The following is a 22,451-nucleotide window of genomic DNA, read 5'->3' as shown; positions in this document are numbered from 1 at the left end:
CGGAAAAAAAAATAGAGAGATCATTTTATTGTTCATGGTAGAAGAAGATGTTCTTTGCAACCTGAGAGATAAATCACATAATTAATTTATAATCATAATTAATTTATAATCGATTGTCAAATGGTTCTTTGCAACCTGAGAGATAAATCATATAATTAATTTATAATCGATTGTCAAATGGTTAAAAGATAAGAGGAGTTTTTTTTTTCAGAGGATATGCATTGGTTGGGATTTAATTTATGCTCCACTGTAATAAATCTGCTATCCTCAAACCAATTGGACACTGGGCAGGACAATCATTTTGTTGTTCTGGTATGATGTTTAGCCAAACATGATAACATTTTTATTGATCATTTGGTACGGTGTCAGTGTTTTTCTCTTTTGACATACCATTTGTCTTTTTCTTTTTCTTTACTAAATCTTAAATTTTCAATACAGCTAGTTCCCTACAACAATTCAAATTATATAAGTTTTTAAATTTTCTCATATGAATGTGTTATTACCTACAACAATAAGTTTGACATTTTTCCATATTGGTATTTAGAAATATAAAATCATGTTTGCAACGCCTGTGGGTACGGTCACTTGCCATTGGGAATACTTTTTTACCTACAACAATTGAAATTGTGTGAGATTACTACAAATCCTTCTATGGAAGTTAAAGACAAAATATATAATGCATGGTGAAAATGACTTCTATGGAAGTTAAAGACAAAATATATAATGCATGGTGAAAATGACTGGTATTATATAAGTTTAAGGTTATTCAGATTGCTAAAAGGCTAAACCATTAATTGTTAATTTGATATTATTTAACCCTAGATAATTGTAATCTTGTACATTTCAAAATTCAAAATAATATTAAGTGCATTGGTTTTATACCTTCTAAAAAACTAAATAAATGAATACTGAGTTTTGGACACTCCTAACATAGAAAAGCTTGTTTTGGTAAACATTGTGCACAATGTTTAAAATTGGTTCAGAAGATTCGTTCTCACATCCAAGAACTTGAACAAATTGAGATAAAATGACGTAAATATGAATCATGAGAGTAAGTCAATTGAATTAAGTAAACTATTACATTTGAAGCTTTTGTATTAAATTATTAAGGGGGTGAACATGAATAATGGAGTTTAAAGTCAAGAACAGTGGGTTTTTTAAACCTTAGATTTTATGAAATTATTGAAACTTGTCATTTTGGTTTTGAATTTATTTTTTGCCCATTTGACAATATCTTGTCACTTATACAAAAGATGACAATTTGAGATGAACTAGATTTTTACAAATTTGTTTAATTCTACTTGAAATTTGTCTACATCATATGTTTAAACTTAGCTAAGCATGATTTCGTCTTCATCACAAAATGGAATGGGCATTGGCCATCTACCTTAACCTCTGCTTTTCTCTGTCGTGTCTCTCCCACTACATGACATTGAAACCTCACTTGGATTTTCATTCTTTTCTATCATCAACACATTGACCCACATGGGAGTCATTTGGAAAAGATTCCCAAACAAGAATAAGAGAAATCAATTTAATCTCTCCCAATGAACCAAATTTCCCCCCGTACCTGAAGTGATTACCAACTACTAATCATGAATTTAGTATTGATATTACCTTGATTTATCTAGATTCTATTAATCTCAAGGGTGTCCGATTTCTCGCTTGGGGAATTAGATGGACATCTGACGATCCTAATATAATCCACACTGGTGGAAGGAACCAAATAGTTGGTTCGCAAGACAGTAATCACGATTCATGAAAGGTAGATCCGCTACCTTAGCGGCCCCCCTAGTGTCGGCCCCACGGATATGGAGGGAGGTTCATGCAGGTACATAGACCATAGGCACATGGCGGGGTAAACCCCAGGTCATCAGTTCCTGAGAATCGACCCCTGGCCATTACGCCAGAGATACCATGCGTCCACCGTCTGCGCTACGTCCTGGGGCAGTAATCACGATTCATGAAACTTCGACAATCAGTTGCTAAGGAAACTTTTGGTATGTTATCTTGGTTTATATGGTTATAAGTCTACATTAATCAGCATTACTTTTAATGGAATAGAATCTGAAACATTTGCTCCTTTTTCTCTTTCAATGGAAAGAATGCTCAAACTTTATGTTTTACTACCTTTTGTCACTCTCTTCTCTTTCTTCTCACCCCAATCTCAGATCAATAATCTTCTACCTTTGCAAAATTTATATTCCCACAGAATCTTCAATTTGAGAAAGGTATCAAAAAATCAAATACATATATATTGCAGAAACATTCATAAAACCTCTTTAGCGAGATAGAATTTTCTAAAGTAAAACAAATTGCCATGATAAATACCTAACCTACGTTGGAGAAAGTGTGTTAGGATTCCCAGATCGCTTATTAGGTTATTAGTAGGGGTGTAAATGAACCAAGTCGCTCGTGAGCTATTCGAAGCTCGATTCGATAAAAGCTCGTTTGAGCTCGTTTAATGAGGCTCGTTAAGATAAACAAACCAAACTCAAGCTTTAGAATACTCGGCTCGTTAGCTCGTGAACACGTTCGTTAAGCTCATTAATCAACATTTAAATTTAAAAAAATAATATTTTTGATATTAAATTTATAGATTTTATACTCTACTTATGAAAAATATAGACAAATATATAAAATTTATTTATTATAATTAAATTATAAATTTTAATAAGAATATTATAATTTTCTCTAAATATATAATTTAATTTTTAATGAATATTTAAATTTATAATTTATACTTATTAAGCTCGTTTAAGCTCGATAAAAGCTCGAATAAGCTCGTGAGCCATGAATATATTCGTTAAATAAAGCTCGAGCTCGGCTCGATTATAAACGAGCCAAGCTCAAACATTCAAGAGTTCGGCTCGGCTCGGCTCGATTACACCCCTAGTTATTAGTCACTATGTAGTGGGATAATACATATGTAGTTATTCACTTTTCTAATCAATTCAAGTAGCATTTTACTCTTAAAACTAAAGTAAACAACTATCTAAAAAGAAGAAAAGAAGGCTAACGCATTTTCCCTACACATAACTATAAGAAATAATTCACTAACGAAGAACAGAAAACCAACACTTCAACAACTAAAGCAATTTCTAGTTAATAAAATCAACTATAGTCTTGAATAGGAGCATGAGGGTGTGATTAATGGGACAATATATATAGACATCAAGGTATAGAGCAATGAGTATCAGGTTTAACACATCAGTTTTAGAGACAAATATTCCTTGATCCAAAAATTAGATAGCAAGTAACATGACAACCGTATGTGAGACAATATAAAACTAATCTAGCAATCTACTTTATTAATCACTTTTCACTATTATGAGATTAAACAAATTGTAATTTTATGTGGGAATGTAACACTTGAGATGTATTAACAAATCACTCCAAAGATTTGGTTAATCATTAAAAACATATACAATGTAAGTTTACAATGTCTTCCATATGGGTGTTTCTGAACAAATATGCAATCCAATAACCATGCACTTGAAAGACATGTTATATTCTTACGACGCATTATCTATCAATCTGTTAATTGGTCAACAATGAAAGGAAAACTATAAATAAAGAAAAGAGACACATGTTCTACATGTGAGACAAGATCAACCTTCTAAGTTGATTGCAAAGCGGGTAACAAGATGCAACCTTTTTGCCATTTTCAAGTAAAGAATATTATAAAATTTAGGCATTAATGAATATGGGATGTTTAGCCTTCAGTTGTTTGCAAGGTACAGCTTGACAAGTTAGAGAATAACAAAACACTGATAACTTTTCAACAATGTCAGTAACTCGAAACTAAAGCCAAGTAGTATTAACATATTTTTATTAGAAAAAAAAAAAGATGTTTCATTCATTCAAGGATACATTTGATAGTAAATACAAGTCACCATCTGAAGCATCTTTTAATAAACCAAATAGCAGGTTATTCTAGAATTAGGAAGTTAAAAGCATAATGTATTCACCATGACATTAAGGGGGCGTTTGGTTAAATGATGGGAATGATTATGGGTATGAGTTTGATAGTGGGGTGGAATGGGAATAGGAATGGAAATGAAACCCATCAAGTTATATGAGTTTGGTTGATTTCCATAAATCTAGTAATCATTCCCAAAATGTCATTCTCAAATCCACAATCCAAACATTATCTTTTACTATCATTCCATTCCCTCATTCCCAAACTCATCAATCAAACAGCCCCTAAGTTTACTTCCTAAGTGCCCATGGGAGGATACTAGTAAAAATTTATGTCTCCTAATTTTGAATTTAGAAGTTATTAGTATGCAGATTGATCAATTTCTTCCTCACATCTCAACAAGTATTGAAGGTCAAAATATGCCTTTGAAGTACGATTCAGGTCCTACACAAGTATTTTAGACTCCATGTTCAAGCTTAAATTCAGTAATGTACCTAACTCGTATCAAGATTCTTAACAAAATAGCTAAATAAAAACTCAATTGAATAACTACAATGTCAAGCATCTAATAGGGAAATTAACTCACCAACACAAAACAATAATAAATAATAAGAAGCATTTGTTGTACCTTCCCCTAGCAAATCGAGAGGGGATTAATTACTGTACACAGGGAGAGAATCCCTCACTCGGAGTGGTATTCGTAGCCACCGCCAGCCGAATCGTATTCGTCGGAAGATGAGGTCAGGGAGGAGGAAGAAGAGGAGGAGAGGGTGTAGCGGTAGGCGAAGCGGCGGCGAGGCCGAGGGTCGTCGGGGAAGAATGGGGGGAAGCACAAGAAGGAGAAGATGCAGACGGAGAGGCGGCGGAGGTGGCGGAGGGGGAGGCAGCAGATGAGATCGAGCGCCTCGTCGCTGCTCATCCGCTCGGGGTTGCAGGCCACATATTGGCAGGCGTCCGCCGACAGCCGCGCCACAGCCACCGCCCGCCCCGCATGGAAAACCATCTTCCCGATCTCGCGATCAGGCTCTCCTCCGCGGTACCACCGCCGTGGGAAGGAAGGAAGGAAGGAAGAGGACTTTTTAAACGCGGAAAAGAAGAAGGAAAAAAAAACAAAACAGAGGGCTCGTTACCGCGACGCGATTGGGGTGGCCGAGTGGACGAGCCAGTCAAGGAAGAGACAGTGGCGGGCCCACGAGGTTGAGAATCGGGTTATTCCTTGTCGACCCCAATAACTTAGCTCAAAACGGTTACGGTCAAGATGTGCATCGAACGGCCAGATGTTTAGACACGAATCGTAAAGAAAGGATTGGGGCGTGCAAAGAGGCCAAAGGAATTTAATAATAAATTAAGGGTTAACCGTTAATCCGCTAATATCGATCCAGAAAAAAAATCTACCGAATATAGTGTGGAATCCTGATATTACATTATCCGATCTAGTAGAGCCGGATAATTTTTTATCCTAATAATTGAACTAACTCGATCTACGATCATCTTTACTTGTAACAACTATGTCGATAAATTATTATACGTTGTAATAACTACTGTCGATAAGTTGTTATATGTTATAATAATTATTATCGATTAGTTGTTACCACGTATAATGAGTAATGTCTATTATCATTTTAAAATATTTTATTTTATTATTTATATTTATATTTTATATTTCATTAAATATAGGGTCGGATATCTAAATAATTGATAATCTGTCGAATATTTGGTATATAAAATTCATCGGATATAGGACCGGATGAAAATCTTAATATTACATTATCTGATATAGTAAAGTTAGGATAATTTTTTATTCTAATAATCAAATTAATCTGGTTTACGATCATCCCAATAATAAATACCGAGAATAGGTAGATATTTTATTTTTAAAAAAAATAAAAGAGAGAAAGTACTTGATCGTATATTTTCTATCTGAAATAATCCTTATTTAAGAAAAATCATTATTTTATTTTAATCAAAATTAATATACATAAAATATTATTATATTAAATTTTTTTACTAATAAATTTGTTTAAAATTATTTAAATTTTATCAAAATTATTTTAAAATATCAAAATTACTATAAAATATTTATAACAGCATCTACACGTAACAACTATTTAGATACTTGTTGTACAGTAAGAATTAAATCTTATATTTTAAGACATTTAAAACTTTAAATTTTAAATCCTAAACGCTATTATACCCAAATACGCTTTTACTAACTTATCAAAAATTTTAAACTTTATCAATTTTTTTTTTAAAATTGATCAAGACACCGTATCCACTACTTAAATAATTACTGTATTGGTGTAATAGCTACTAAATAGTTATTAACAGTATTGTATTAACTATTCCATTCGGTAACAATTAATCGTGACTATTAAAATAGTTGAAAGTAAAGAATAATAACATCACTCAAAGTAAAAACATTTTTGGAATAAAATATCTAATTAGACATCTTTGACTTTTTTTTTAATAAACATTTTACATAATTTATGGCGTCCTTCAGCTTTTGCCCTATCCCAAAATAATGCACTATTCGATACTATTAATAGTAACACTTAGTCATTACATTGACTGGCATCCATCTGGAGAAAGCATAACACAGCAATATTTACAGAGGTAAACCACGACCAGCGCTGGAAATCAAAAGAATCAAGTGGCCACAATGGAATAGAGCTCATTTTAGATCAGCCTGAAATTTGACAGACATGTACAGCAAGGCAAGTACTGCACCCTGAGGAAGGGGAGTAACTCTGGCAAGATTAGACCCGATCCACATTGCTATCACGACCACCGCGACGAGGTTACTGCTGTTTTTCCCACACAGCCAACTCGCAAAACAGATGAATATGGAGAGCATGATACCGGCTTGGCCTCCCATAAACCAAGCGATCAGGTAACCCATCTTGTATCCAGCATCCAACCGATTGTCTAGAAAGGCAATGGAGCTACAGATTGTAAGCGATGCTTGGTACCCAATTGTCTTCATCAAGAAGAGGATGAGGACAGTGAATCTTAACACTCCGATGAATGGACTCCTCTCGTAATGTGAAGATTCTTGGTTTCGCTCTCTCTTAGAATACTGGGAGTATGCCTTGTTCTGCCTCTCATTCCACATCCGTTGCTTCAATTCTGCCCATCTGCGGATCCTTTTCCTTTCATCATCCTCAAAATTCTGCGTTTTATTTCTTCGCCATGTTCTCTCTGTATGCCCAACAAATCTCAGTTTCATGTCATATCGAGCCCTTGAGTCTTCATCCGACAGCTCCTGAAATGGAGATCATAATATATGGTGAGAAAGAAATCATGGTACAAACTCAATTGCATGTTTCCTGAAATTTCCAAATCATCGCAGACATCATATCTTTCTGGATTGCAATTGCATATAATCTTCTCTTTCCTTTTCGTAAACAATTTTATGCCAGGTAAAATACGTAAGAAAATGTTGATTTCTCGTAAGAACATACATTCAATGAAAACCTAGTTAGTATCTAATGCCTGCATATGTCCACCACAGTGCTTTGTTTAACCAACTAAAAATGAAAACTAAATTAAATTGTGGTGTGATTTACCTGAACAGGAGTCTTTTTATTAATGTCTTGATTAGGTTGCAAAATAATAAATAATACTAAAGATACCACTGTATGATGACATTCAGTGCTCTCATATTTAAGAGTTTAAATAACACTAATGAAAGAAATCCTTCATGACTTGATGAATTGACTTAGGAAGAAAGAAGCCATTTCCTGTATGCCAGATATGGGGCTTGTAGAGTGTACAAAATATAGTTTTCTATAATTACAAATTAATAAAACTTTACTAGCTATATATAGTTTACTATTGTATAATATTTTAGATAACCTTGTACGCTTGACATTTTTAATGTCACATAAAATATTAAATGTATTGGTAAAATACCATATAATTTAGATAAATATCAACTGAATTGAAATAGCCTAATTTAGCCCAATGTGGATCCAACTTGGAGGGAAAACCAAACAGCACACTAGAACAAAGTGAGGGGTTCATAGGAAAAGGCTATCACCAGTGCTGTTTTAATTTTGAAACATCAAGCCCTCTATTCAATTAATATTGAAAATGGGAGATAACTGTAGGTAGATTGCCTAAATTGAGATGAACATATGCAGGCATTACCATTTGAACACCAGGGCCCAAATGATATACCACATTGCACCACAATCCGAGCATTTAAACGTTGACATACAAAAAGCTTGCACTTTGACATCAACACTTTAAGTCAGACAGGCACTTCTAATGATCACTTGTAAAAAAACCTTTTGAAAAATACCGTACTGGATATCCAGTTCCATACCCAAATACGCTACTCTAACGATACATGTTTTGAGTGACAATGCATTATTAGTATGTACAAATGACGATCCTAAATACCAAAATTAAAAACTTGCGTAAATATATTTGTGAGAATTGTCAGACTTAGTAGTAACAGTTACAAGAGTCACAACTATACGTTGAATGCATTTAGTCCCACGTTAAATACCTAGCTAAAGATGTCATGGTTGTGCTATAAATATAATGTACCTATTCTCCTAACAATAATATAATATCTCATCCCTCTCAATTTAGCAAGATAGCATGTTCTTTTAAGGCTAAAGTTCTCCTCAATCTCCTTAAGGGAGGTTGTGAGTTTGATATGGTGATATAAGCTCCCCAATATTCATCGTTTGGCCAACCATAATTCAGTTTTCACTCCTGTGCACTTCTCTCCTCATCCTCCACCAACACATTGCCAAACATAATTTTTCTTTCTTTCGGCTACCACTGCCTACCCTATATCAAGTTTCGTCAAGGAATTAAACTGCTGCAACCACATCGCAATTCATCTACAACTAGATTTGAGACCTCAAATCTCAATTGCCCCTTCTTTTGCTGTGTTCTCATTTAGGCTGTGTTTCATCACCTGTCATTTTTTAGTGACTCCCGCTATGTGACCCGCCTACAGTGAGCACTTCATTATTGTGTCCTCTTTTTCTATAACTACTTTTTACATGTAAATTCCTTAACATTCTAGATCAAATAGATTTGTCCTAGTCCTTCCTATCACTGCCACCTTGTCACTAAGTTATCCAAATCTGGCTTCTTTATTTTTAAGGGCCTCGCAGCTTGGCTAACTGACATGCTATATATTTCTCTTCCTCATTGATGTCCTCTAAACTCTCTCAACCTCAATAGAATGACGACTGTGTTTATGTTTAGAAGGTCTCCTAGTTTGCTATGTCTATCACGTACCACTTTTGTGTATATCTTAACTAATGCCAAACGCCTTCAAAATAATGAGAGCCTAATGAGCATGAAAGAAAAATGAATAAGAAATCAAAGTATCAAACTAAGTTAGTATGCACTCTAAATTGAGATGGAACCATACTTATCAATTGAATTCAATTTGGCTTGATTTGAATTGACTTTACATCTACTCACTGTAACTTTTCCGTTGATTTTTTTAATAAAAAAAGAAATTAAATTAGATTGTCATATTGATAATTGTTGATGTAAATTTACAATAACAACTAATAACCAAACTTTATCTCACTAGATGGGGTCGGCTTGTTGACATAAATTTAACATCTAAATATTCAAAAAAGATATCAATACAACAATCAACAACCAAGCTTTATCCCACTATGTGGGGTCGGTCATATGGATCCTTCTAAGTCATTAGGCCCTATCCCATATTATATCATAATTTATATTTAAATAAATTTTATCTTGTTTTATTATTGTTAACCAAGTCTTTTTTTTGTCTTCCTCTTTCTCGTTTGATATCAACATTTGTCATAGTTTTACATCACCTGACTGAAGCATTTATTGGTCGTTTAAGTACATGTTTGTATTATCTTAAACGTGTCTCCCAGAGTTTTCACTCAATAAGTGCAACCTCGACTTTCTCTCTAATATTTTTATTTTTTATCCTGTTCATCCTTGTATGTCCGCATATCCACCTTAACATCCTCATCTCTGCAACTGTTATCTTAGACTCATGTGCTTGCGTCATAGCCCAACATTCAGCTTCATATAACATAGTAGGTCTAACCACCGTTTTGTAAAATTTTCCTTCAAATCTTAGAGGTATTTTACGATCATAAAAAACATTTGACACTCTCCTCTATTTCAACCACCCCGCTTGTATTTTAGGTAAAACATCTCTCTCAATCCCTCCATTATTTTATAAAAATGATCTTAGATACTTAAAACTCTAGTTACAAAGAACTTGTCATCTCTTATCTTAATAGTTGTCTCATTACGTTTAATATTTCTAAATTTAAATTTCATATATTCCGTCTTAAAAAAACCTTTCACTTCTATTGTTTCCCGTCAATATTTGAGTTTATCACTTACTCTTCATGTGTTTTATCTACCAAAAGAATATCATTTGCAAACATGCATCGAGGTACTGTATCTTGGATGTGTACAGTGAGTTCTAATATGATTAGTGTAAAAAAATAGGACTTGGAACTGATCCTTAATGTAACCCTATCATTATATGAAATGTTTGGGTTAAGTCTTCATTATTGTCATTACTTCCTCATACATATCCTTAATTAATTCAATATACGCTATGCTAACACCTTTCTTTTCTAAAATTCTCCATATGATTTTCCTTGGAATTCTATCATAAGCTTCTTCTAGGTCGATGAATATCATGTGTAAGTCTTGCTTCTGTTTCTGATACTTTTCAATTAGTTGCTTGAGAAGATGTACAACTTCTATTATCAACCATCTAGGAATAAATCCAAATTGATTTTCGGTCACCATATCTCCTTCTTTAGTTTTTTTACTCTTTCTCAAAGTTTAATGATATGATTCATTAATTTAATACCCCTATAGTTTGCACAATTTTGTACGTCTTCTTTATTCTTATATAAGAAAGCTAGAGTCCTTACCCTCTGATCATACATTTTTTTAGTTTTCAATATCAGGTTGAATAATTTTGTGAGTCGCTCAATACCTTATTTCCGGAGGCATTTTCATACCTCTATTGAAATATCATTTGCTCCAACTGTTTTTTCATTTTGCATCTTATTTAAAACTTGCTCTAAGTTGAAATTATACAATAAAAATTTAAATTACAATACTTAAATTACCTAAATTAAGTTGGTTATCTAAACCTTCATTAAAAAATTGATAAAAATATCTCTTTCATCGCTCTTTTATTTCCTCATATTTATTAGTATCTTATTGCATTTATCTTTAATACATCTTATTTGATTATTCTATAAATGAAAAGAAAAAATATTATCAGAAAATATTCAAATTTGTTAGTTAGATTGATTTACAATTATGCAAACTGAAACCAAACCATAATTTTAAATGGTTTGATTAACACTATACCAAATTAAACAATTTTGTAGAAAACTGATCAAATAATGAACACCCCTATCCAAATCCATTCAAGGAAGACACGAAGAGTCAATGTCAACCAGTTCTAGGTTAGTGGGCTCAAGAGTCAAGACCTAGTTCAATTTCTTATTAATAGTTTACTGATAAAATGCAAAGACTGAGAAGGGTCCAATTAATACAGAGAGGACAAGGGAGAGGATGATTGTTCAAAAAAAAAATAGCAAACTTAAAAAATGGGATTAGATTTAAAATATATATAGAAAAGAGAAATAATTATAAAAAGAGTGAAGAAATAATTAAAAAGAAAGAGAGCAATTAAAAAATTGGTGAAAGATTTAAAGCATTTGTTTTACATTATTTACATGCTAAGTTCCTCTTCCCTTCCTCGTTATCTTGAGTTGAGATATCACAAATTTCTATCTCGTAGATTTGCCATCCTTATTATGTTTTTTTGTGAGCCATTTAAGATGATATTAGCTAATTTTTCTGATTCTAACATCTTTCTCACAAGGAGTGAAATGATCTTAATTTGCAACACCTTAATCCCTGTTGATTACAACTTCAATGAATAGTTAATTTTGTCATTTTCCAATTAGTCATATTTAGGGTATACTAGGCTAAACAATTGGTTTAAGGATGAAACAATATATTTAAAGGTCATTTTTGAGCTGCGACCTAATATGTATTTGTGTCCCTAGTCCAGCTTAAGATTGTCACATGATCTTCTACATCCTTGCACCTCTTGTTGCCTACTTCAAAGTTGAGCCACTGTTAACGGATAACTCATATTTGGATGAAGGTCAATGCGAAGGATGTTATGGAAGAAAAATCTGTTAACATTTTTCGTAATAAAATTCTGTTACGATTTTATATAACAGAATTTTATTATGATTTTATATAATAAAATTCTGTTACAGTTTTTTATAACAGAATTCTATTATGATTTTTTATAACAGAATTCTATTACAGTTTTCCATAATAGAAATCTGTTATGATTTTATCGGGTCTGCGGTTCATGCACTATTTATAGGGATCATTGTAAACTTATTGTACAACAACAATCAAAAGAATCATATAATGTGATTCTCTTGTGTAGAGAGAATTCTAATAAAGATTCGGCCGTTTTGTGGAATAGGCACGCCGTCGAACCACGATAACTCTTCTTCTTTCTCCTTCCTCATGTTTGCTCTCATTTTGTACGTCTTTGTCTTGTTGCTCCGCACAATCTTTTTCTCTCTTCCTCTTCTTCTGCGTTAGAGGTTGAGAGGTGTTGCCCCCTTCTTTGCGCAACAATTGGTATCAGAGCTATAGATTTTGGCGGATTTCTTCAACATGTCGGGGACGGGACGACTTCTGCAAAGTTTAATATGGTGAAGTTTGATGGAACCGGAAACTTCGGATTATGACAGAGAAGAGTCAAAGACTTGTTGGTGCAACAAGGCATGGTGAAGGCGCTAGGAGAAAGGAAATCGGAAAAGCATGGAGATATCAGATTGGAAAAAATTTCAGGCGAAGGCAATGACAACAATCAAGCTTTGTCTTACGAATGATGCAATATACCATGTCATGGACGAGAAGTCACCGGTGGCAGTTTAGCAAAAGCTGGAATGCCGACGCATGTCAAAATCATTGACAAACAAGCTGTCTCAAGCAAAAATTATTCGAGCTAAAGATGATAGAAGGAACTGATCTGAGCCAGCACATCAACATATTCAACCAGATTGTAAGTGATTTGAAGTGAGTTGATGTGAAGATAGAAGATGAAGACAAGGCGATGATATTGTTGAATTCTCTATCTTCATCTCCTACGTACGAGAATTTGGTTACTACCTTGATGTGGGGTAAACAAATTGGAAGAGATCACAGGTGCCTTGCTAGGTTTTCACCAAAGGAAGAAAACAAGCGATGAAATTTCTTAGGGAGGACTTGTGGTAAATAACAACTAAAAGTAAATCTCGATATGGATCGGGTAACAACAACAAGTCTCATTATAAGTCGAGAAGGAAGAAGGTGATCACGTGCTACAAGTGTGGAAGCAAAGGTCATATCAAGAGAGATTGTCCAGAGATAAAAAAATATGTTGCAGAGAACAAAGGTAGTTCGGCAAAGTCTGTAAACATAGTTGAAGAAGAAAATTCAGAAAACGATGATGGAGATATGCTATCAGTTATGTCGAGTTCGGAACAGCTGACGGATGCATGAATTTTAGACTCTGCATGTTCATATCACATGACTCCAAACAAGGACTGGTTTGACACTTATAGGGCAGTGGAATTCTAGTTCAGTGTTGATGGGAAATGATGCGTCGTGCAAAGTTATCGGTATAGGGAACGTTAGAATCAAGATGTTTGATAGTGTGATCAGAACCCTATGTGATGTCAGATATATACCAGAGCTAAGGAAGAACTTGATCTCACTAGGCACACTGGATGGTATTAGTTGCAATCAAATCAGTGAGCGGGGTGATGAAGGTCAGCAAGGGAGCTCTGACGGTAATAAAAGTACAAAAGGTAGCAGGAAACATTTACAAGTTGATAGGGACTATAATTGTAGGGTGAAGTTATCTAGATAGACTATCTTGCGGCACATGCAGCTAAGACATATGGGTAAATGTGGAATGTTAGAACTTCACAAGAGAGATTTGTTGAAGGGTGTAAAAACGTGCAAGACTGAATTCTGCAAATTTTGTGTTCTTGAGAATCAGAGCAAGGTGCAATTCAAGACGCCAACAAACAAGATGGAGAGGATTCTGGACTATGTACATACGAATCTCTGGGACCTGCCAGTGTAGCATCACGTGGAGGACACTTGTATTTTGTGAGTTTTATTAATGATTTCTCACGAAAGGTCTGGGTATACTTTATGCATTATAAGTTGGAAACTTTTGCAAAGTTTAAACTGTGGAAAACTGAGGTGGAGAATCAGACCGGAAGGAAGATCAAATGTCTTAGGTCAGACAATAGGACTGAGTACACAGATTCAAAATTTCAAGAATTTTGTGAGCAGCATGGGATAATGAGACATTTCCATATTCGTATGACACCTCAGCAGAATCGGATAGCGGAAAGGTTGAACAGGACAATCATTGAGGAGCATCTCAGGCTGAATGCAGGGTTTGCAAAGAATTTCTGGGTGGAAATGGTTAACATGGCAAGTTATCTCATTAATAGATCACCAAGGGCAGCACTAGAAGGCAAAGTATCAAAGGAAGTCTGAGACTCGGAATCAAGTAGATTACTCTCATCTTCGAATTTTTGGATGTCCAGCCTATATACACATATCTAGTGAGGAAAGATCAAAGCTGGATGTGAAGTCCAAGTAGTGCATTTTTCTGGGATATCAAAAAGGAGTTAAAGGCTTCAAGCTTTGGGATCCTAAGGCAAACAAGGTGGTGATCAACAAAGATGTGGTGTTTGACAAGAAAATTATGCTACAACGTACTCAGGAAGAAGGAAAGGAAACACCACAGAACAACATAGAGAAAGATATTATGCAGGTGGAGCTAGAGACTCATGATTCCGATGATTTTAGCTCAGAGCATACGGAACATCGCATTATAGCTGGTGGTAGAAAGAGATGAGTCATAAAACCACCTACCAGATACAAATTCGAAGACTTGATATCTTATGTACTTATTACTAATAGCGAAGACCCTACATCTTTTCAAGAGACAATACACAGATATACAGAATGACAGGTGGAGGGTGCTATGGCAGAGGAGATGGAGTCGTTGCATAAGAACCAAACGTGGGATCTAGTGGAACTTCCTGAAGGAGAGAAAGCTATAGGGTGCAAGTGGATATTCAAGAAGAAAGAAACAATGTCAGAGGGAGAAGTGAAGTTCAAGGCTCGGTTGATAGCAAAGGGGTATTCACAAAGAAAGGGGATTGACTATGAAGAAATTTTCTCTCCAGTGGTAAGACATACGTTAATTAAAGTGGCGTTGGCTTTGGTGACACATCACGATTTGCAGCTAAAGTAAACGGATGTGAAGGCGGCATTTCTTTATGAAAATTTGAAGTAGCAGATTTTTATGTCACAACCTTAGGGATTTAGTCAGCCCGGACAAGAGCGATTAGTTTGCAAGTTGAAGAAATCGCTCTATGGATTGAAACAATCTCCTAGGCAATGGTACAAACGTTTTGATTCATACATGATTCAAAACAGATATAGGAGATATGAGTATGACTGTAGGATCGAAAGTGTGATGGGGGAGAGGGGGTGAATATTGCGTTTTTAAAAACTTTTCTTTTAATCGTTTAAATCAGAGTCGTGTAGCGGAAAATAAGAACAGGTTCGGTTACTTGGTTCGGAGCTTAGGTCGACTCCTACTCCAAGGCTCCGATTCTTGATCGCACCGATGGGCAATCCAACTCTTCTTTCTGAAAACCTCGGAAAGAAGCAGTGTGTACAATATGCAGGAATATAAGATAGTAACAACCTACTATCTTATGTTACAATGCAAGTTTTTTAAAAATAAAATATACCGACACTTATATGGAAGATAATGCTCGATCGGCGCTTGAACAATAGCACGAACAGCCGCAACTAACACATAGATGAACTTCGAACCAAAACAGATTTTTTCACCCCCAGTCTCGGACCTCGAGCTCACTTTTATAAGAGTCGTCGACGTTCGGTCGACCAATCCTTGGATTCGGTCGACCGAACCAACTCCCTTCCTTCTTCGCTGAGATCTGATGCTGATTCAATCTTCGACACTTAATGACATTAAAGTGTTCGGTCGATCGCAGAGAATTTCCCTATTCGTCAAGATTCACACTTAATGCTGCATTGATGAGGTATTGTTCGGTCGACCGATCTCCTGGTTTGGTCGACCGATCAGCTTGGTTTCCTTCTCTGCTTCTGACCGAACTGATTTGTGCCACATCGTCAGGGTTCAGTCGACCGATCCTTTGGTTCGGTCGATCGAACGAGATTTGATCGAATTTCGCTCTGGTTTGGTCTGAACTAGAGTTTGTTCTGAGTTAGCCTGGTTCGGTCGATCGATCCTCATGTTCGGTCGATCGATCAGGCCAAACCTGCAAAATAGAGTTAAACAGTATATTCCTGCAAAACAGAGATTAGCATAGTAATATCCATGAGTAATAATAATAGACAGTTCAACTGTTTTGATCTCAACTTAGAAACCTTCTCGGTTTCTTCGGTTGGATCAACGACTTTAAGTTGTTTCTTTCAGGAACAGGATCTCACTGTCGCTCCTCCAGTTGTATACCTCAACCTACCTGCCAAACTTTGATCCTTCAGATCTGTTTGAACTTTTCACTTAGCCTTGATCGGCTCATCAGGACTTTCTCTAGATCTTCGGTCCTTCAGACCTCTCGATCTCACTGCCAAGTGTCGGGTCTTCTCGACCCACTTGGTCTTTCCACCTGGGTTCCACGATCTGCTAAGACTTCTCTTGCCTAACCTTCAACTAGGTCTTTCCCGATTGAGTAAACAACCTGCACACTTAGTTAACTTGTTAAATCACAACAAGACTTAACTTGAACCTTTGACAACATCAAAACTTAAGTTTGATTCTGGTGCAACTTGTACCAACAATAACTGCTGCATATATACGAAGAGCCTTGAAGATGAATCACTGGTTTTCTTACTACTATATGTAGATGACATGCTCATTGTTGCGAAGAAGATAAAAGAAGTTGACAAATTGAAGAGGCTACTGAGCAAGGAATTTGACATGAAAAATTTGGGAAAGGCCAAGAAGATTCTTGGGATGGAGATTCATAGGGATCGATCTGCAGACACCCCTGGCACATCACTTCAAGTTATCCAGTATACAGTGTCCAAAGACGGATGAAGAAATTCAAGAGATGTTAAAGGTTCCTTATGCCAGTGCAGTTGATTGTCTGATGTATGTCATAATTTGCACGAGACCAGATTTGGCGCATGCAGTTAGTATGGTAAGCAAGTATCTCTCAAATCCTGGTCGATCACATTGGGATGTAGTGGCATGGATTTTCAGATACTTGAGAAATACAACTGATTATGGTATCATGTTTAGTAGACAATCGGAAGATCCTTCAGTTGCTGGGTACGTAGATTCAGACTATGCAGGGGATTTAGATGACAGGAGGTTTACTACAGGATATGTGTTCACTATGGCAAGAGGACCTATTTATTGAAAATCTATGATACAATTTATTGTTGCATTGTCTAACAGAGTCGAAGTACATGGCAGCAGCTGAAGCAGCGAAGAAAGTTTTATGGTTAACAAGAGTTCAGAGAACTGGGTGTTCAGCAAAGTGGAGTCAAGTTGTTATACAATAGTCAGAGTGCTATCTATCTGGCGAAGAATCGGATGTATCATGCGAGAACCAAGCACATTAATGTGAGGTTTCACAAGATCAGAGAGTTGATTGCTTTCGGGGAAATTCAACTTGAGAAGGTTCACACTGCAGACAATGTCGCAGACATGCTGACAAAGCTAGTGACCATAAAAAAGTTCAAGCGTTGTTTAAACTTAATCCATATCTCTAGATGTTAGAGGAAGAAAGCCCACATCTAGAGATCCAGGTCGAGCTTTTTTCAGATACTCATGTTCTTCGAAGGGGTGAATATTCGCCAAGGTGGAGATTGTTAACGGATGACTCATATTTGGATGAAGGCCAATGTGAGGGATGTTATGGAAAAAAAAATTTGTTAAGATTTTTCGTATTAAAATTCTGTTATAATTTTATATATAATAGAATTTTATTATAATTTTATATAACAGAATTCTGTTATGGTTTTTTATAACAAAATTCTGTTGCAGTTTTCCATAACAAAAATCTGTTACGATTTTAACGGGTCTGGGGTTCATGCACTATTTATAAGGATCATTGTAAACCTATTGTACAACAACAATCACAAGAATAATGTAATGTGATTCTCTTATGTAGAAAGAATTCTAATAAAGCTTCGACCATTTTTTGGAGTAGGCACGCCGCCGAACCACGGTAACTCTTCTTCTTTCTCTTCTTCTTCTCCTTCCTCGTGTTTGCTCTCCTTTGTGCGTCTTTGTCTTATTGCTCCGCGCGATCTCTTCCTCTTCTTCCGCTTTAGAGGTTAAGAGGTGTTACCCCCTTCTTTGCGCAACAAGTCTCCTCCTAGATGAGTGTTGTAATGATCTCTTGGAAACATTATCGTTGACAAGCATTGAAATCTCATTATAAGATGAGATTTTATTTCACAATCAAAATAAAACATGTTGGCAATGTTGAGTGTCGTGGCTCCGTCGAGCACCAATCGCAAGTGGAGGAGCACACCTAACATTGGTGGCTATATCGAGCACAATCCTAGGCGAGGAAGGAGAACGAACGAGGAAGAGGAGAACTTGCAAATCTTGTAGAAGCCTCAGAGTTTATCAAAAGTCTCATCATCATTGCATGAAGCCTTTTGTGGTCTTTGTCCTTGCATGAAGCCTCACATTGTCGTGGTGATATTTTATCATTCTAGCGAATTTCATTTGCCAGTTGGGGCAAACGAGAAGCTTTGCTTGTGTTGACCAACACAAATCAAAATTATAAACTATGTTCATTGGTCTCCATCCTCCTGATAGTACACACAATTGAGCAATTCTTCAACTCTTGTCATACAATAATAGTGACATTGAGGAGTACTACAAATCTCTCAGAACTTCTTTGTGTTGGACATAGCATAATTGCATCTAAATGGGTCCCTCTCCTATGTGATCCTATTACTTTTTAGGATGCATAAAGACCAGTTTTTTTTGTTGTTTATGGTTGACATTGTCTCCTCTGGTTGAGAAAGCATTTCGTTGTACCCCACTGTGAGTCCCCTTGGTCACACTACTTCTAGTTTGACAACCTTGTTTAGGTCCTCATGAACTCGCCATAAGTGCAACCCCTTGATGATACTTGTGCTGCTCTTGGTGAGCTTCAACTTATGGATTGATAGCGAATTAAATTCCTCATAGATCAAATTTCAGCACAAATCATTGGGCAATGAGTTAATTGCTTAAGGTAAGTTTTTATTCCTTTCCCTTGTATTCAGCAGTGTTTGTAGTGTTTAGGCATCGCAGACCTATGACTTTCTGAACTGTCATTTTTTTTGTTTATCTAACAAATTGAAATAGATAAAACCCATACTCAAGGTTGAGGAAAGGTGTTAGATTTAATACTAATAGAGCATTAATACCAATAGTTAATAGTTTTTAAGTCATGACTATATGTTCAAACAATTTAATCACACATTAGATATTTAGTTATAGGGTGTTATGATCGAGTCTTAGAACAATAGTACAATATTTCATCCCTCTCAACTATATTAATAGTAATTCCCAATATACTATTTGATATGGAAAACAATCCATGCAGCATGCCAAGAATAAGTGAATATGCGAAAAAGAAAATTTTCTATCTACTCATGGAAAACTACTCAACCAAGGTCCTAGATGATTATCATGATTATGATGATCCATAAAAAATCACTCGTGCAAATAAATACTTGACCTAAATGTTCAGAACTTGTATACTGATGCTATACAGATATTGGTAGCAAAAGAAGCAAAAAATTCCAGACAGGGAGCAAGAAACAATATGAGAAAATAAAGCAAATAATCGATGTTTGTGACTATACATAAATGTTTGAGCATGAATAATATACCCAACTAGGATTTGTGCATGTTCTGGAGAAAATTAATGCAATATTGATGATAATCACCTCATATGCATAACGGATGCTTTTAAAAACCTCACCAGCTTGCAAGTTCTTGTTAACATCAGGATGATACTGCACAAACCAATATTATGTCAAACCTGTTAGCAAGGAGCTCAGATCTCAATGCATAGGGAACAGTTCATAATAGATCAGATATGCCAAATTTCAAAATATTTTAAAGCATAAATGCCCTAAAATTGATCTGAAATTCTAAATGTCTGATTTTCTTAGGTAACATATCCCACATTATCTGAGAAACCCCAAAATGGGTTTTTGACTATGGACCCAATTGTTGAACCAGATGAAATTGAGAGGTTTACTTTTAATTTGTCACATACTCGGCATGATCCATTGTCACTACCAGTTGGAAGTATGATAGATGCTCATATAAATTTGACCACTAAGCCCATTTCACAACTGTCAATATATTCATATTCATCCAACAATAGTGGTGTACTTTTGCTACCAATATTGCACTGGTGGCATCCTCTCCGCTATTAGATGGAGTAACCAATGCATTAAACACAGTATGTAGCTCATCAGATGTAAAATTGAAATTCAGCTGCATAGTTATTAATTTAGCAGTGTATTTGTTCCTCATAAGAGTTGCCATGTGATTTTGCTGGTTTTATGTGAAAACTTCTCAATGACTTGTTGAGTAATTGTACTTCCATAAGTAACAAAATTGCATTTTCTGTATAATTCTACAGACCATGACACCCTGTATAGGGCTAATTTATGGAGTACAACACATGGTTCCATGCCTGATCAACATGTACTTATACCCATTAGAACTAGCCTAAACTTGGTCAACCAGCATTTAGTTTACTCTCCACTCTCATGATCTTCTTTTTTAGAATTCCCTATCCTTTGCTAGTCGTCCAAGTTCTTTCTTTCACAATCACAAAAGCACAAATTGGTCCCTTCCGAAGGACTAAGTTTTTAGGAAGAGGATACAGTCAAATTCTTACACATCAACAACGTTCCCTTATGCTCTAATTATTTCCCTTGGTATTTTCCTAATTGCTATTTCTTAATTACACACAGGTCCAAATTCTGCTTGATTTAGCAGCGAGGGCTTTGTTAGATAATAACCCTACCTTGTGGGAATAACATATATAAATCGCGCCCCTTCCTAGCATGCTAAAACTTTTGAAGTGAATGATAATTCAACAATTCTCAGTAGTCCAAACACGCAAGCAAAATGATAGAAACACCCAAATCCTTAGTAAAATAATGAGAACAATGAAGAAGAAGCGAAATCCAGCCACAAACTGTTTCAAGACGAAATTGACCGCTGAAAAACTGAGTAGAACTTGCTTGAAGGTATATTAACATTTAAAAAAACAGTTTCGAAGTTAGGGAAAAACAGAGAAGGCAATCCTCGACCATTCTATTGCCACATTTTAGTTTATTAAATCTCGACAAGACGAGTCCAACAAAAATGGAAACCGGGAACTTCCACGAATCCTTTCAGAGAAACAGATAGATCCGAAGGAAAAAAAAAATCAAAGAGCAAGAAGAACAAGAGGATAATGATGATGCAAAAAGATCAGGGACCTTTCTAGCAAGGAGGCGGTACGCCCGCTTAATCTCGGTGTTGGAGGCGCTCCGAGGAAGACCGAGGACCTCGTAGTGGTCCTGCTCACCCCTTCTGTCCTCTCTCCGAGAGGATGCCGCCGCCGCCGCGGACACATGTCCTGCCCGTTCGGCCGGTCCCCGAACGGGGCCAGTGGCCCAGGCCCAAAGACCCACGAACGCGATCGGGGCTCGGGAAGGAAGGCACAGCCGCCCGCCAAATCCACCGCCGGCGGCCGTAGAGGAGGTGGCCGTGGTGCTCGTTCCCATCGGCACTTGGGACGAGAGGAGGAAGGCGGCAGGTCTCGACCTCGACGATCCGCTCCGACCCGCTCCACCACTAAAGTACTGAAAATGGTCCATTTTACAAAAGCACCTACACTTTTTCAAAATTTTTGTTTAGGCCATTTAGATGAATTAAGTGGGTAAAACAATATTTTATAAAAATATTTCTTCTTTTTTTAAGTCGTAAACATTCTTTCATACGTTATTGAATATATATTATCCTTGATTTATTTCATTGTTTAAGAATAATATTTTGATCTTATAGCCAAAAAAAAATATAGTTAAGTTGTTAATAGAAAATCGACATTTTTTTAATGATCTAATCACTTTTTCAACAAGATCAAGGCTTGCTTAATTCTTGAAAAATAATTCCTTCCACCCCATTACAAGCTCGAGAAAATTAGATTCTGTGTCATCCATCCTAAGCATGTCAAAGTTAGATTAAAATATATATATATATATATATATACTAGTGTGATCGTGCACACGCGTTGCGTGTGTAATATAATAATATATAAATTATTTGAGTCGCAACAATAAACTACTGTAATAAACTTTCTTATGAAAAAAATTATTTTAATTTAATATTATATTTATCTTAGTAAAAGAA

The 22,451-nt window shown here is 35.7% G+C and overlaps 2 protein-coding genes across 2 annotated transcripts; both read right to left on the bottom strand.

Moving 5' to 3' along the window:
- Positions 1-418: 418 nt before the first annotated feature.
- On the bottom strand, positions 419-5,019 carry LOC121976982. The gene is made up of 2 exons (XM_042529439.1): positions 4,551-5,019; positions 419-609 (listed from the first exon to the last, which is right to left on the bottom strand). The coding sequence occupies exon 1, from the start codon at positions 4,923-4,925 to the stop codon at positions 4,605-4,607; it is 321 nt and encodes a 106-aa protein (XP_042385373.1). The 5' UTR covers positions 4,926-5,019; the 3' UTR covers positions 419-609; positions 4,551-4,604.
- A 1,325-nt stretch (positions 5,020-6,344) lies between these two features.
- On the bottom strand, positions 6,345-21,923 carry LOC121976981 (dnaJ homolog subfamily B member 1-like). The gene is made up of 3 exons (XM_042529438.1): positions 21,539-21,923; positions 19,982-20,050; positions 6,345-7,184 (listed from the first exon to the last, which is right to left on the bottom strand). Exons 1-3 carry the CDS (start codon positions 21,917-21,919, stop codon positions 6,594-6,596), a joined length of 1,041 nt encoding a protein of 346 aa, XP_042385372.1. The 5' UTR covers positions 21,920-21,923; the 3' UTR covers positions 6,345-6,593.
- Positions 21,924-22,451: the final 528 nt, after the last annotated feature.

This window comes from Zingiber officinale, chromosome 4B, assembly GCF_018446385.1.
Source record: "Zingiber officinale cultivar Zhangliang chromosome 4B, Zo_v1.1, whole genome shotgun sequence".
Classification (NCBI taxonomy): domain Eukaryota; kingdom Viridiplantae; phylum Streptophyta; class Magnoliopsida; order Zingiberales; family Zingiberaceae; genus Zingiber; species Zingiber officinale.
This window is presented reverse-complemented; position numbering and strand designations above follow the sequence as displayed.